General features: G+C 34.9%; 1 protein-coding gene across 8 annotated transcripts in view; it reads left to right on the forward strand.

The window, feature by feature from the left end:
- msh3 (mutS homolog 3 (E. coli)) overlaps positions 1-14,542 on the forward strand; it is a 190,725-nt gene that overhangs the window by 116,957 nt on the left and 59,226 nt on the right. For all 8 annotated transcript variants that reach the window (XM_009301782.4, XM_073950743.1, XM_073950742.1 and 5 more), the window contains exon 21: positions 9,238-9,424. In XM_009301782.4, the coding sequence (XP_009300057.1) occupies positions 9,238-9,424 (187 nt within the window). The remainder of the gene's footprint in view (positions 1-9,237; positions 9,425-14,542) is intronic.

The following is a 14,542-nucleotide window of genomic DNA, read 5'->3' on the forward strand; positions in this document are numbered from 1 at the left end:
TAAATCTATTGTGAAAGAGCTCGTGAAATTGATCATGTGAAAAGAATGATCATTCAACACATGTGCCATAATTGATTTATTTAATTTAATTAATATATATATATATTATAAGTCTCAGAAATTGATCAAGATCAGTCATCCAGCAAATTTATCACCCAAAGGTTTCGAGGTTTAAACCAGCATTCCTGAATGTTGCTTTTGAATAGTATAAAATTATTAAAAATACATTACTTTATAAGACGCATTAAATAAAAATTCAAAAAGCTGTATCTACACCAGTTCACAGGCTCTGTGAACATGAGAGCTGCAGTTTAAAGAGAATAAACAGCCATATTTAAAATATCTCATTTGCAGTCAAATATGTAGGCTTATTTCTTTATATCTGAGAAAAAAGATTAAACATATCGGGACTGGTGAAATCTTTTTCATTCATTCATTTACTTTCTTTTCAGCTTAGTTCCTTTATTAATCAGTGGTTGCCACAGCGGAATGAACTGCCAACTTATTCAGCATATGTTTTATGCAGCGTATGACCTTCCAATGTTTTTGGACTTGTGGGGGAAACCCACGCCAACACGGGGAGATCAACTCCGCACAGATATGCTAACGGACTCAGCTGGGGCTCGAACCAGTGACCTTCTTGCTGTGAGGCGATTGTGCTACCCACCATGCCACCGTGACGCCCAGATATCATTTTACTTATACTTGTTTTTAGCCTCTAATACAAAACCTAAGATTTTCAATGACAAACTTTTAATCCACCTCTCCAGCTGTTTTTAGAATGAGCTCAGCAGCGGAGAGCAGATGGTGTTTAGCAGCTGTTGAACACATTCAATCACATGTGTTTACACTATTGGAGCAACCCGGTCAAATGCGTTTTCGACTAACTCTGGAAGTGGTCAAAAGTGGACAAACTTAAAGCATTTCACACCCCGTTCACACCGGTACTTAGCGTTGTCCACTTTTGATTGGATCGATGATAATGCGTCTTATTACCAGGGCCTCAGTTGCTTAATGGCTCACACTGCCTAAATGTGACAAACACTACAGAATACACACTTGTATAGTTTCAAATGGGGAAAAGTGCTATCGTCAATATGGCAAATTAATCACTGCCTTCTAGTATTGTAGTCAATCATTGATCACTATAGACTGATGTTTCTCCATGAGAGGGGCTCTGACTTTTTTAGCACTTCTTTAAAATAAACCGCCTACACTTGAAAACAAATATTTTTTGTGGTTTTGTAATTTATATGGCACAAATATAACTGCAATATAACACACAACACATGGAATCAACTATTCGAATGACCACAAACTTGTTAACAAAGCATCCGCTGTCATTTTTGGAGGAGATTCGCCATCAGGACCAAGTTGTGAATTAGTTCAGAAGAGCAGTGCGATCAGACGAGGCATTATTTAGAGGATGATAATGTGTAAAACGGCCACAAATACGATTGGTGTTAAGATCTTGTTTCCTTAGAATGCACATTGGCTTGGGCAACATGAAAAAAATGCCTTTTTTTTATTAGGTTCATCTTAGGTCAGATATTAAAATGTACATAATATTGATACATATAGATATACACACTGATACAATTCACCAAATAAGAAATTATCAGGAAAACATAATTATACACTAAATAAGTTTATAAATAAAAGGTAAAATACCACATTTATACACAAAGATATATTTTTATTAGTTTATTATCTTATTTTTTTATCTTAGCTATTCTTATAAAGATAACAAAAATGAAATAATACACAAATAAAAAAATTCTAATAAATAAATAAATATATAATACAAAGAAAAGAAAGAAAAAAGGCAAATAAGATATAGGTGTCTCCTTAAACAATGTATAAAAGGGCTCCAGGGTTTCTGAAACTGTTCTGGCTTTTGTTTTATTGCAAACCGAATCTTTTCCATTTGAAGAGCATGTAGGAAATCAAAAACTCATTGCCGATAGAAGGGGAGCTGCTGACTTCCCATTTATAAAAATAAGTCATCTAGCTAGTAAGGTTGCAAAGGCTCCACTATCGACCTGTAATGAATTGAACTCAACATATTCTGGCAGGACTCTAAACAGTGCTGTTAAGGGGTTTGGGTCTATTGAAAAAGACAAAACAGCAGAAAAACACCTGAAGATTTCCCCCCAAAAGTCAAACAGTTTCAAATATGACCGGAAAGTATGTAAAAGTGTGGCTGGTTCGGTTGTACAGCGAAGACAAGTTGGGTCAAGATCAGGTAAAATTTTATTCAGTTTAATTCTAGACCAGTGTATTCAGTGCATGACCTTAAATTGAATGAGAGTATGCCTAGGGTTTGTTGATGATGAATGTATTCTTGCAAGAATAAGATCCCAAATATTTTCTTCAATTGTTAAATTCAGTTCCTCCTCCCAAAAAGCCCTCAGTACATGTTGTGGGGAACTGTTTTGTGTTAATAATAGTAAAGATTTTTAGAAACAACCGATTTGGAAGAGGTATGAAGGTCGAGTATATCATCAAGTATACTTTTATTTGGCACAATGACAAAATTAGAAAACTGCTTATGGATAAAGTCTAGTAACTGAAAGAATCTAAATAAATGAGAATTGGGTAGGTCGATTTTTCCTGAAGTTGAGTAAAATGTGCTAAATTATCATCGGTGATTAGCTGATCAACTGTAATTAGGCCATGTTTTCTCCTGATGTTATATATTGCGAAAAATTGGAACAATAGTAGAAAGGTCTTTCAGATGCAGAGCATAATGAAACTGAAACCAAATCTTCAATGAATGTTTAACAGCTGGATTATTTTGAATTAAAGAAAAATGTTTAAAGGGAAGTGGTGCACAATGTAATGAGGTTGAAGTTGCTGGGTCACCGGAGACAGCTTCGATCATCACCCAACGAGAATCCTTCAATTGCAAATCCTGCTGTACCCAATGTAACAAGTTTCTAATGTTTGCTGTCCAATAATAAGTTTGAAAATTTAGCAAAGCTAGGCCACCCAAATGCTTTGGTTTTATAAGATGACTTTAAATCGTTTTAAGTTGCCACTTTTGTTTGATTTGACTGTTTAGAAAACGAAACTTATGAGCCAGTTGTTTAATTTTATTGGTAATTCCAAGTATGTATTGTAATCGTAAGCTTGGCAAACAGTTATGGAGAATTTAATGTTTCCCCATTCTAACAGATTGCCCGAGCTCATGCCAGAGGTGTTTCAAAGATGGCTGCCGAGTGAAGTTACATACCTTATAGGGACTTTGACTATGAACATCATGACATGTCAAAAGCCAATTAACCCAATTAGAATCACAAATCTATATACTATATTTTTAGTAAATATTACTGTGTCTTATGTGTAGCACTTTGGTCAGTCTTGTGGCTTTTTTTATGTTTTTTTTTTTTAAATATTCAAACTTTAACTAGAACTATTACCGTCTAGAATGACACTCATCCCAACCCAGATCCAAATCCAGTTGCAGACACTCTCCATGTTCTGGAGTTTCACTTTGTGTCCTCTTGAAACTTCTGTTTTGTCACATTAAGCTCCAATCATCCCAGTTAATATGTTTATTGGTTTTTTTTTTTTTTTGCATTTAGCTTTACATACTTCTTCGTGAATTCAAGTAAAATATTCTCATTCCTATTAAGTATGTTACCTAAATATATTTCTCTTATTTTTTTAGTCACCCCAGTGAACTTCAACCTCCTCTTTTTATGATCTTTTATCCTGATGTTATATTTAATATTTATTAACACTGTTTGCTTGTAGTATGGTTTGGTTCATTAGGCTACAGACATCAACAACATCACAGTGGTTCACTAATTAGAATCAGACATGACCAGTGTTGGGCACTTTCCTTTAAAAGAGTAATTTGTTATAGTTATTAGTTTCTTCGCACAAATAGTCAGACTTATTAACGGAGTTACATAATTATATTACCAATTACTTGGTTAATTAATAGCTATTGTGTTCCTTAAATAAATATTTGTAAATGAATATAAAATAAAAATAAAACATTTTACACTAATCTACACTAGTTCAATGTTGTTGTGGGACAATTTGATAGATGACCATCAATCATAACATAGAGTGCATCTGTACAGTATTCAGAGTGCTTCACTTTTTCCACTTTTTTATGTTACAGCCTTATTCCACAATTTAATTCATTTATATCCTCAAAATTCTACACACAATACCCCATAATGACAATGTGATAATACCTTGCACGTCATTGAATTGCTTCTGTCATCCCATCCTGTCAGAAATTAATAAATGCGAGAGTGACGCACAAAAAAACAAAGGGAAGCAAACTTGAACAAACTATGTTTAACTATTATTATCACCTCTTGGACTATTAGGAACTGGGAATGATGGAATTACTTTCTAACGAGAGGTTACATGTGCTGGTGAAGATTAATGATACAAATGAGAGGTTTGCACTGACTGGCCTAAATGTTGAGTGTTGTTTTTGAACCCAAATAAGGACTAAATGTATGCTGTGTGTAATTTTACTGGTAACATATCAGAGACTGTAAAGGTCTGTATATGTTCAAATATGTTGTATTTATTTATTTATTTATTTATTTATTTATTCAATATAATCGCAGACGTTACAGTAGGCTATTTTGCATCATTCATCTGCAGATCAGATCATGTTCATAGAAATTTTAGTAATGATCATTTATACAAAAGTGTTTATGGGTATAAAGCATCTGTTTCGTGAGAAGTCCTTCTCGTATGATATGTAAACAACCTGTACAGCTTAACTGTAGACATTTTCTTGAGTGAGAATTAGGTTGACTGAAATATTCATATTTAGAGCTTTTAGTTCCAGGAAATGGCAGTTAGTTAGTAGTTTACAGAATCATTCAAAACACTATAATTCTAACTATAATATCAAGTGGTCTTGCAGTTTTTCTTCTGTAGCTGTATGTACATCGATGGATTAATTAGTTAACAAAGTTAATAAATTTAGCAATGAAAATGATTTTGCCTGACTCCTAAAGTTGTTTAAGCAGCTGTAAAGAGGATGTGATGTTGAGTGTTGAATATTGTTTTGGGACATTCTGTCAGTCTAAGTCTGTACTGTACATGTGCATACCGCTAACGGTGAAGAGCTGCCTTGTTAATTAACCCAGTCCTGGCACTGTTCACTTCAGAAGATAATTGCTTTGGTTCCCCAGAGTTTCGTTGGTTTGTTCCAATTAACAGTTCAAGAGCAGGTTCAAACAGCGTCCAATTAAGCCTGAAGGGTTCAGTGGCCTATACCTCACTCTGGTGAAGCGGAAACATGGGACGGTTATCACATTTGTGTAATGGGACTGTACAATAAAGCAAAAGAGCAGAGGCTTGCAGTAGTAACTTTTGCAGTAGTTTTGATAGATATTTTTGCTTTTCATGTAGCAAGAAATTTTATATTTCAAAATATACCTCTCATTTTTTGTAATTGTTTTCAAAATGGTGTTAAAATTGTAAAAGGATTTAAAACAGAGATTAGTTACAGGATGAAAGTTGCATCCTTTACTGGAATTCCTAAAATATTTAGGTTAAATAAAAAGGGGTTTAAGAAGATTGATCACAATAAAGTTCAAAGTTAAAATAGTTTTAGTTATTTCAATTTTTAATGATTAACATTTATTAAATAATTGTATTTTAACAAAAATAAACAATTTAATAAACAACATTGCCATATAAGAATAATAAAAATAATAATAATTCCTTACATTTATATAGCGCTTTTCTGGCCACTCAAAGCGCTTTACACATAGGGGGGAATCTCCTCATCCACCACCAGTGTGCAGCATCCCACTGGATGATGTGACGGCAGCCATTTTGCGCCAGAAAGCACACCACACACCACACACCACACACCAACTGATAGGTGGGGAGGAGACAGAGAGATGAAGCCAATTATGATACGGGTATGGTTAGGAGGCCATGATGGACTGAGTCCAGTTGGCAAATTTGGCCAGAATGCGAAAGACGGTCCAAAAGACGGTGCTCACTGAAAGTTTAGAGTCCCCATCACTATACTGGGGTATTACGACCTACACAGACTCCAGGTTGGGCGCCTCACTAACACCACTTCCGGCAGCAGCCTAGCTTTTAGATGTGGTCTCTCATCCAGGTATTGACCTGCTTAGCTTCAGTGGCCGACCATGTGAGAGTTGCAGAGAGCTAGCTGCCGGCTATAATAATATAAATAATATGTTTTTGCTAAATTGGTTAGTTCACTATTAAAATGTATATTTGACTTTAAAGAAGAGAAATCTCCAAGCTAGACTAAAGTTTGCCAGGGACAACCTAGAGAAAATTAATGAATACAGAAAACATGTCCATTGGTTGGATGAGACGAAACCATAGACTGTAAAATATATGGACGAAGTGTCCGTGACGTCACCCATTTTTAGGCCTACAGCTAATCAATATGACAGATTCTGGAGTGCATTGCAGCTCTAAATATAAATATAAATGATCTTAAATAAAACAAATACATGTATAGAGATGGTATATAAGTATATAACTTTACTCACATGGGAAAAGTAGGCAGCGTGAATGGTTTGTGAGCACAATTAAGTGCACAAAGCATTCCATATCATCTGATAATTGTAGAAAACAAGTCCAAAAGGCAGTTGACTGTATTAAGCCACATAAAACAACATAGAAATACGATGAATATGCCGAAATCAGTGGCTAATCTGCCAGATTCAGCTGAGGTGAAGTGACGGCGACCAGCGAGACCTAGCCGTCACTCAAGTGGCCACGCTCTTAATTATGCAAACTTAATATAATTTAATATAGAAAAAGATAAAGAAACGGATGAGTTATAAAAAAATTCACCCCCCTCAAAGTTGTCAAGTAGGGTAATATTAGCTGTATGAACCAAAATCTTTTTTTGTACCAGGCTGTAAATACCTTTTTTTCTGCTGTAAAGTTGGCCATTCTAACAGTGAACTCAATTGAAATTTGCTCTATTATGGAGCCAGGACCGGCCAGGACTAGCAGAATTTCGATGAATTGCAGCTTTAGTTACTTCCGTATTGGCTTCCTGAGGGAAAGCGGGAAAAGCACGTTTCTCCCTTTTGTTGGTTGGGAGGGAAACAGGAAATGTTGTGCTATGCATAAATAAATAAAATTAAAGACTTAAAACCTGTTAAAGTGAAAAGTTAAATCCGTTTTGTACTATAAAATGTATAATGCAAAACACTTAAGTCTTTCTAGAAGTTTTCTACTGCGGCTGACCTTTATTGTGTTTATTGGTGTGTTCAGCTTGAGCTTTTACACCAGCCAGACTGATTCACTGCAGAAACTGCTTACTGCTAATGTGACCAGGTGCTTTTATAAACATACTTTATACTCTATGAACATATTAGTCAGTGTAAAACTAGTTAAAATGTGTAAAAAAAACTTTTTTATTCTGATTTTCATAGAAAACAGTATAATTGCAACTGCAATCAAATCATCTGATAAATGTAATCGCTCTTGACTCAGAAGCCCTCAAAATGGAAATTGCCCTGCAGCTCAAGCATAATTTCTTGAATGAAATCTCCTTATAAAAACTCTGAATAAAATGCATGTTTTTAAAATGTATAGATGTTAAAATGCAACAAAAAAAAAAAAAAAAAGAGAGAAATAAAAGCAACAAATGCCATGGAAGCACCATTTTGTTGCTGTGGCTTACAGCAAAGCAGACTAGAGATACCATCTGTGCTTTCTGTCAAGCATGGCCAAGAGCTGTGCTATTAGTCCAGCTAAAGCTTCTCTGTGGCGTTTTATTCAATTTAAACGTAGGATGAAGCTCCTTATCAGGATAATGGGAATGATTTTCAGGTTAGCTGTTAAGAAAGGATAATTCTGCGATCTGGGGATCTGTACACATGACCTATAATGGCTGAAACATTAATTGATTTATATCTTGCCTAATACCATTGCATTTGGCTTGATTTTCTACTAACCGATGGAAAAAGAAAAGAAAAATCTAAAAGTTAACATTGTTTAATACAGCAGCTAAAGATCAAGAGACCTGCTTTAAAAACATACTCTAGAGGTTTGTTTACCTCTGTCTGCTGATTTTTTTTCCTGCAGCATCTTTGACTTAACCCATGACCAAAGTACCATATGTGACCCTATACTAAAAAAAACAGCTAAAAGTGTCAATTTTTTTGTAATTGAGGTTTTATGCTTTAACAAAAACAAAAATGCAAATGAAGTTGCTAATTTGCATTACTAATTTAAACCAGTTTAATCAGTTTTGATTTATTTACAGTGCAAAATTTGCAAAATATAATATATGGGTATTTTTCAGTTATGGGTTGCAGCTGAAAAAGCATACGCTGCATAAAACATATGCCAGAATATTTAGTGGTTCATTCTGATGTGGCGACTTCTTTTAAATAAGGGGCTAAGCTGAAGAAAAATTAATTAATTATCGTAGAAGATAATCTTTAGTCAATATTTCAATTCTATTGTAGTCCAGGGTGAAATATATGGCATTGACATTGAACACAACATAATTTTCATCAAGATTCAGAAGCCTTTTCGTTACCCAAAGTAAAACTCTAGGGTTTTTTCTTATGAACATTTAAATGAATGCCACATAAGGGGTAAGCCATGTGATCATGTTGTGGTTCATCATTTACTGTAGAGCTCCTGTAGCTTTGAAAAAAGCTAACTAATAATTACTTAAACACTTTTTATTCTCACAGGCAATGCAGTTTGTTGCGTGTTTGTAGACCATTTTCATTATCACCTGCCTGCCTCTCTCATTAGGCTAGATATAAGTTAGTCTTATCTCTAATGCTGACTGTGGCCTTTGTAATGAACTGCCGAAGAACCCTTCCGACATTGCAGTTACACATAGCTGTAAGCAGATTTTAGTTGAGAATTATTTTAAATTGTGTCAATCTTAATGGCTTGGTCGGCGTCAAAGTTATAGAATGATTTATTTGAAATGGCTGATTCATTTAGAAATGTCAAATCTTTTTGAAATCAGATTAAAACCTGGTTTATATTTCTGCATCAAGTGTTTGGCGTGACCCATGGTGCATGCCTTGCTCGTTTCGGTGCATTTATACTTCTGTGTGCTGTTTGTGTTGCTCTGTTATAACACGATTCGCACAGAAAGTCAGCTTTAGAATGACATGGAGATTACTAAATTGTGACAGCATTTAATCTTTAAAATTGTTGCCCATATTTATTTGTTTGCTAATTTGAGTTTTTTTTTTTAACTGGAATTGCTTCTGACAGAATGGGAGCATCTGACAACATCTCCAGAGGCAGAAGCACCTTTATGGAGGAGCTTCTGGAAACGTCAGATGTTTTGGCTTGTGCCACATCCCGTTCCCTGGTCATCCTGGATGAGTTGGGTCGAGGCACCAGCACTCACGACGGCATTGCCATTGCCTACGCCACGCTGGAGTCCTTCATCAGAGAGGTTAGTGATACTGAAAGACTTGTTGGTACACTTTAGGTATTAGCAAAAATAAGTGTAAATCTACAATAATGTGACGTTTTCATTTGTTATAAAGATTATTATTAACGCAGTTCATCCACAGTGACTTGTATTTACTAATCGAGTGATAGTCCTTGTTCTGCAGCCTGTGATTAGATCCTGCTTGGGCTACATAGTGGACAGTGATTTTAGTAGTTTCCAGGACACTCCCATGTCCTTAAAGGGATAGTTGATCCAAAATGAAATCATTTACTTACTGTTCACTTGTTTCTGTTGAACACAAAATAAGTAATTTTGAAAAGTGTTGGAAACCTGAAGCATTGATTTCCACAGTATTTGTTTTGCCTACAATAGGCAGGGTTAGAGAGGGTTACTGGTTTCAATTTTTTTTTTTTTCAAAATATATTCCTTTGTGTTAAACCAAAAAAATGGAAACTTGTAAAGGTACACTACAAAACCACTTGAAGGTGAGTAAATTTTTTATTTTTGGGTGAATTATACATTTAACCCAATATTGTGTTGCAAGTCAAGCCAATCAATCTGCTGATATTTTGCTAGTTGGAGAATATTAGCATCAGTCTTATCTAGTTTTGTTTTAGGACATGTAAATATATTAAAGATGTATAGTTTCCCTATCTTAGATCAGTGGACACTGTAGGATTTGTGATACAGAAGTTTGTCAGACAGTGTGAATGTGTTCTCAGCTATAAGTTTAACAAGTGAATTTCAATTCTATATGGACATAAACACACAAAGAAGCTTGTTTAGAGACAGACTGGGTAATTTTGTACAATGTTTATATGAATTGATAGCTTTATTTATATGGAATCCAGAAATCATGGATTTAAAGAAAAATGAATGCTGTCAAAATTAGCACGTTAACGCATGCGATTAGCTTGAAGTATTTTACACTTAAAGTCAATTACCATGTTTGCAGTTTTGTATTTCCTGTTGTAGCCGTTGTGCAAAGAAATATAAGTAAGACCAAGGAAGGACTTTTAGACGGAAAGTTTCAGTATAAAACAATTAACGATAACGTCGTTGTGTCAAACTAGTTTAAGCAGTTTGATGACCGTTATCATGCATGTTAGTGAATCTGAAGGGAGTTGCTCATCGTATGCGCTGTACGGCAAGCGGTGCCTATGTGCGTGCATTTCCTAGCAATAAGAACAAACATCGCCAACGGTGTCTTTATCCCTCAAAATTGTTTTGAATTAAATGTTTTGCGATGGTGTGACTAAAGTCCCTTTTAAACATTCTATAGTCTGTGGTGTGACACAACGCGTACCTATGTGTGCCTTTGATGTACCACTTAAGGCTTCTTATGTGCTTGTCGCAGGTTTCGGTACCCAACCCTACCCGTGAGAGAATATTCTTACTTTCAATTCACATCAATCCAAATAAAAGAGCCACATTGTCCCTAATAATGTCAACAGAGTGGTCTGTCTCAAATTTTAACTTTCAGCAATACAACTTTTCAACGAGTACAATTGTTTGTAGGCTGCACGGTGGTGCAGTGGGTAGCACAATCGCCTCACAGCAAGAAGGTTGCTGGTTCGAGCCTTGGCTGGGTCAGTTGGCATTTCTTTATGTAGTTTGCATGTTCTCCCCGTGTTAGCGTGGGTTTCCTCTGTGTGCTTTATTTTCCCCCACAAGTCCAAAGACATGCGGTACAGGTGAATTGGGTAGGCTAAATTGTCCGTTGTGAATGAGTGTGAATGAGTAAGCAGGAAGGGCATCCGTTGCATAAAAACATATGCTGGATAAGTTGACAGTTCATTCCGCTGTGGTGACCCCAGATTAATAAAGGGACTAAGCTGAAAAGAAAATGAATGAATGTTTGAAGGATTTGTTTGTATTCATTACTTTATTATTATAATTTTCCAATTTCCATATTTGCAATGCCTGTATTTTGGTATTTTTATAGTCCGCTTAGCATCCAACATGGAAGTCATTTTTGTTTTTTATTGGCCTTGGATTATTTTCAAATTCAAATGGCACTTGTTTTTATGTCTGTAACAAATATGGCTTTCAAGCCAACAGTTTGATGATCCTGAGGTTTATTGCAGGTATGTTGTTTACATGAATTTAATAAAATTCTAATAAACAGTCCTATTTCGAATTTACATAGTTTCTTTGTATCGAGTTAACATTGTTCCATTTTACATTTAAATAGCCAAAATCACAACTTCTTCTCAAGTCTTTTAATTGCGATTAGTTAGTAAATTTTTTTAATAGATTGACAGCATTAATTGAAATAAAATTACAGTTAAACACAATGGGCTCTATCTTGACGGTCCATGCGCAGAGCGCAGAGCGCAAAACGCAGGTCGCAAACGCTTTCAGGGCGTGTCAGAACGCATTTTTGCTAATGTACTGATGGGAAAATCCGCTTTGCGCCAAGGCGCATGGTCTAAAAGGGTTGAGTTTATTTTCTTAATGAGTTATAGGTGTGTTTTGAGAATAAACCAATTAGAGTCTCATCTCCCATTCCCTTTGAGAGCCAGCTGCGTTGCGCCATAAGCGCATTCGCTATTTACAGGACGTAAAGTCTAAGTGGAAAAACTGAGCATTTCACTAGCAAATTTAACAGTCAACAGTTAACAGTTTTTTTAAAAGAAAACTGTTAAACAGAGCATCTACTGCGTGAGAATGAGAGATAATGGATCACTTTCACTTTCGCTCTTGGATAGGGAAACCTTTACGCACAGACATGAATTAGTCTATAAATAATTAATCGCGTTTGTTAAGCGCAAATATTCGTTTCAAAACTATTTCTAAATTCAGTTCTAATTTCCAGCAAACGAATAAATGAACAATATTAACGAAGTGTGCTCAAAAACCTGAGTTATATCCTAAAACACATGCTGTGCCCCTTATGGTCTAAAACCTGACAGGTGGGCAAATCTAAGCTTGTTTTTAATAAAACAAATATAAATATGGATATAATAAATAATACTGCTAATACTAATAACATTATACAAAAGCAAATTGTTATGAATGAACTGAAAAAGCCTCCCGAGATGAAGAAGACATAAAAGCAGTGATTTTTCATATTTATGTAGGCTAGAAAATAATATGTTTTGTAATATTTTAATCCTTTATATTTATATCCTATATCTATTCTTATTATATCCTATATATATCCTTAATATTAAATTTTTTTTCATATGTAAAGATATTTGCCTATTGCTCTCTTGTGTGTATTTAAAAGTCTGTAAGAGAGGCGCAACTCTGCGTCAGAGTTTAGACCAGGTTTGTTTTGGTCTAATGAAAAATCTATTTTAGTTTCTCAAAATAGCGACGCACCAGCCGTGCGCCTCAGAATGCCTTCCTTTTTTTAGACCAGAACGCCTATGGACGCACATATGAGCGCTAATGCATTTGCTATTTAAACAGCGTAGCGCAACGCCTCAAAACAACTCTTGCGCCAAGCTGAAACTACCAAACAAGTATTGTGCCGCGCCTTGCGCCACATTGCGCCGAGTGTATGATAGGGCCCAATATGTTGCAGTTAACAATATCATAGAGTCTGTGTTGAACTCTGATAACAGAGTTTCTGAGTTGGGGATGCATTGTAGGCTGATTTATAATTGTAATTGTCACTAATTGTGACATGACGTTCTGTACTCCTATTGGTTCTTGATTTGACATTAAGTGTAGGACAAGCCACACTGTGTTTTGAAACTCCAGACACTGGCAGAATTTCATCAGAAGGCTGTACAAATGTCAAAGTGGTGATCAAAGGCCTCTAGATTTTGGCCTTGGATGAGAGAAATCTTTTAAGATATGCAAAACCTGAATCCTTTTATGATGGGCAAAAGCCTGGCTTTTTAGGCATATATATTTATACATATTTATATATATATATATATATATATATATATATATATATATATATATATATATATATATATATATATATATATATATATATATATATATATATATATATATATATTACTTATTATTACTCCTGTGCTTGAGTAAAACATTAATAATTGTTTTATTACTCAGGATGCACTCAAAAAACATATTCTATAGCTTGTTCAAACTACCTGTTTAAAATGAGTTAAAACAACCAATTCATGAGTTTTTTTGGGGGACAACTTAATTATTTTATGTTCAGTATACTTATGTTAAATCTACTAAATCATTATGTTAACTTAACTGATTTTTGTTGGGACAGTATAAATAAATTGTGTGGAACCCTGCAACTTTTACAGTGTACAAATGACATTTCTTTCAAATTTGAATTAAAAAATGCCCATGCGTTCCTTACCAAAAACAGCAGATTTATATCATCAGCTCACTAACAGAGACTAAAAGACCTGTAATGGGTGTAACAGGTAAAGGAGACATCCAAGACATGCAGTGCTGGTGGTCCTCCAGGAACGTGGTTGAGAAACACTCATCTAAATGACATTTTTTTAAATAAAAAAAATATCATCAGTACACTGTAAAGATTGCAGGGTTCTGCATAATTTAATCATGTTCAACATTTAGAGCATTTGTTCTTGCATAAAATTTAGTTTATCTTCATTTTTCTTCTTTCATGTTTTTCATTTTTGGTTTTTATTAAGTTCAAAATTGTTTTTAAAATAGCTGCGTCTCTCACTGATGGATAGGCCATTAAAAGAAAGGCGTCACTACCTTGATATGCGCTGAATACTTTGAAACTCCAGTGTGCATTAGTAAATTGTAGATATAAAAGAGTACTTAAAGTCACAATAGAACTTCCACAATAGATGAAAATAAAATGACATTGTGAGGAGACAGCTGTGTTTAACATAAGCTCATGAACGTTTGCTCTTTCTCTACTCCCCAGAAACTCGCATGACTGGAATCACAAGATCCAAAATTACACCTACAGTAGTTAAAAGTGTGAACATCATTAAACATTCACAGTTTTAATAACAGTTCTGTGGCACCTGGAAGCATTTGAAAATATGACGCGCAATATGTCACAGTAGGTGCAATTCTAAAAGTAATTAAAAACGGTTTTTCTTCCAACAGCTATGAGGACAAAAATTCTGTTACTGAGTCGTGAGACTTAATGATTTATACTCTAGAGCAAAGCAAAGCATCAGGGGAAATTTC

The sequence above is a fragment of the Danio rerio genome, chromosome 5, assembly GCF_049306965.1.
Source record: "Danio rerio strain Tuebingen ecotype United States chromosome 5, GRCz12tu, whole genome shotgun sequence".
Taxonomy (NCBI): Eukaryota; Metazoa; Chordata; class Actinopteri; order Cypriniformes; family Danionidae; genus Danio; species Danio rerio.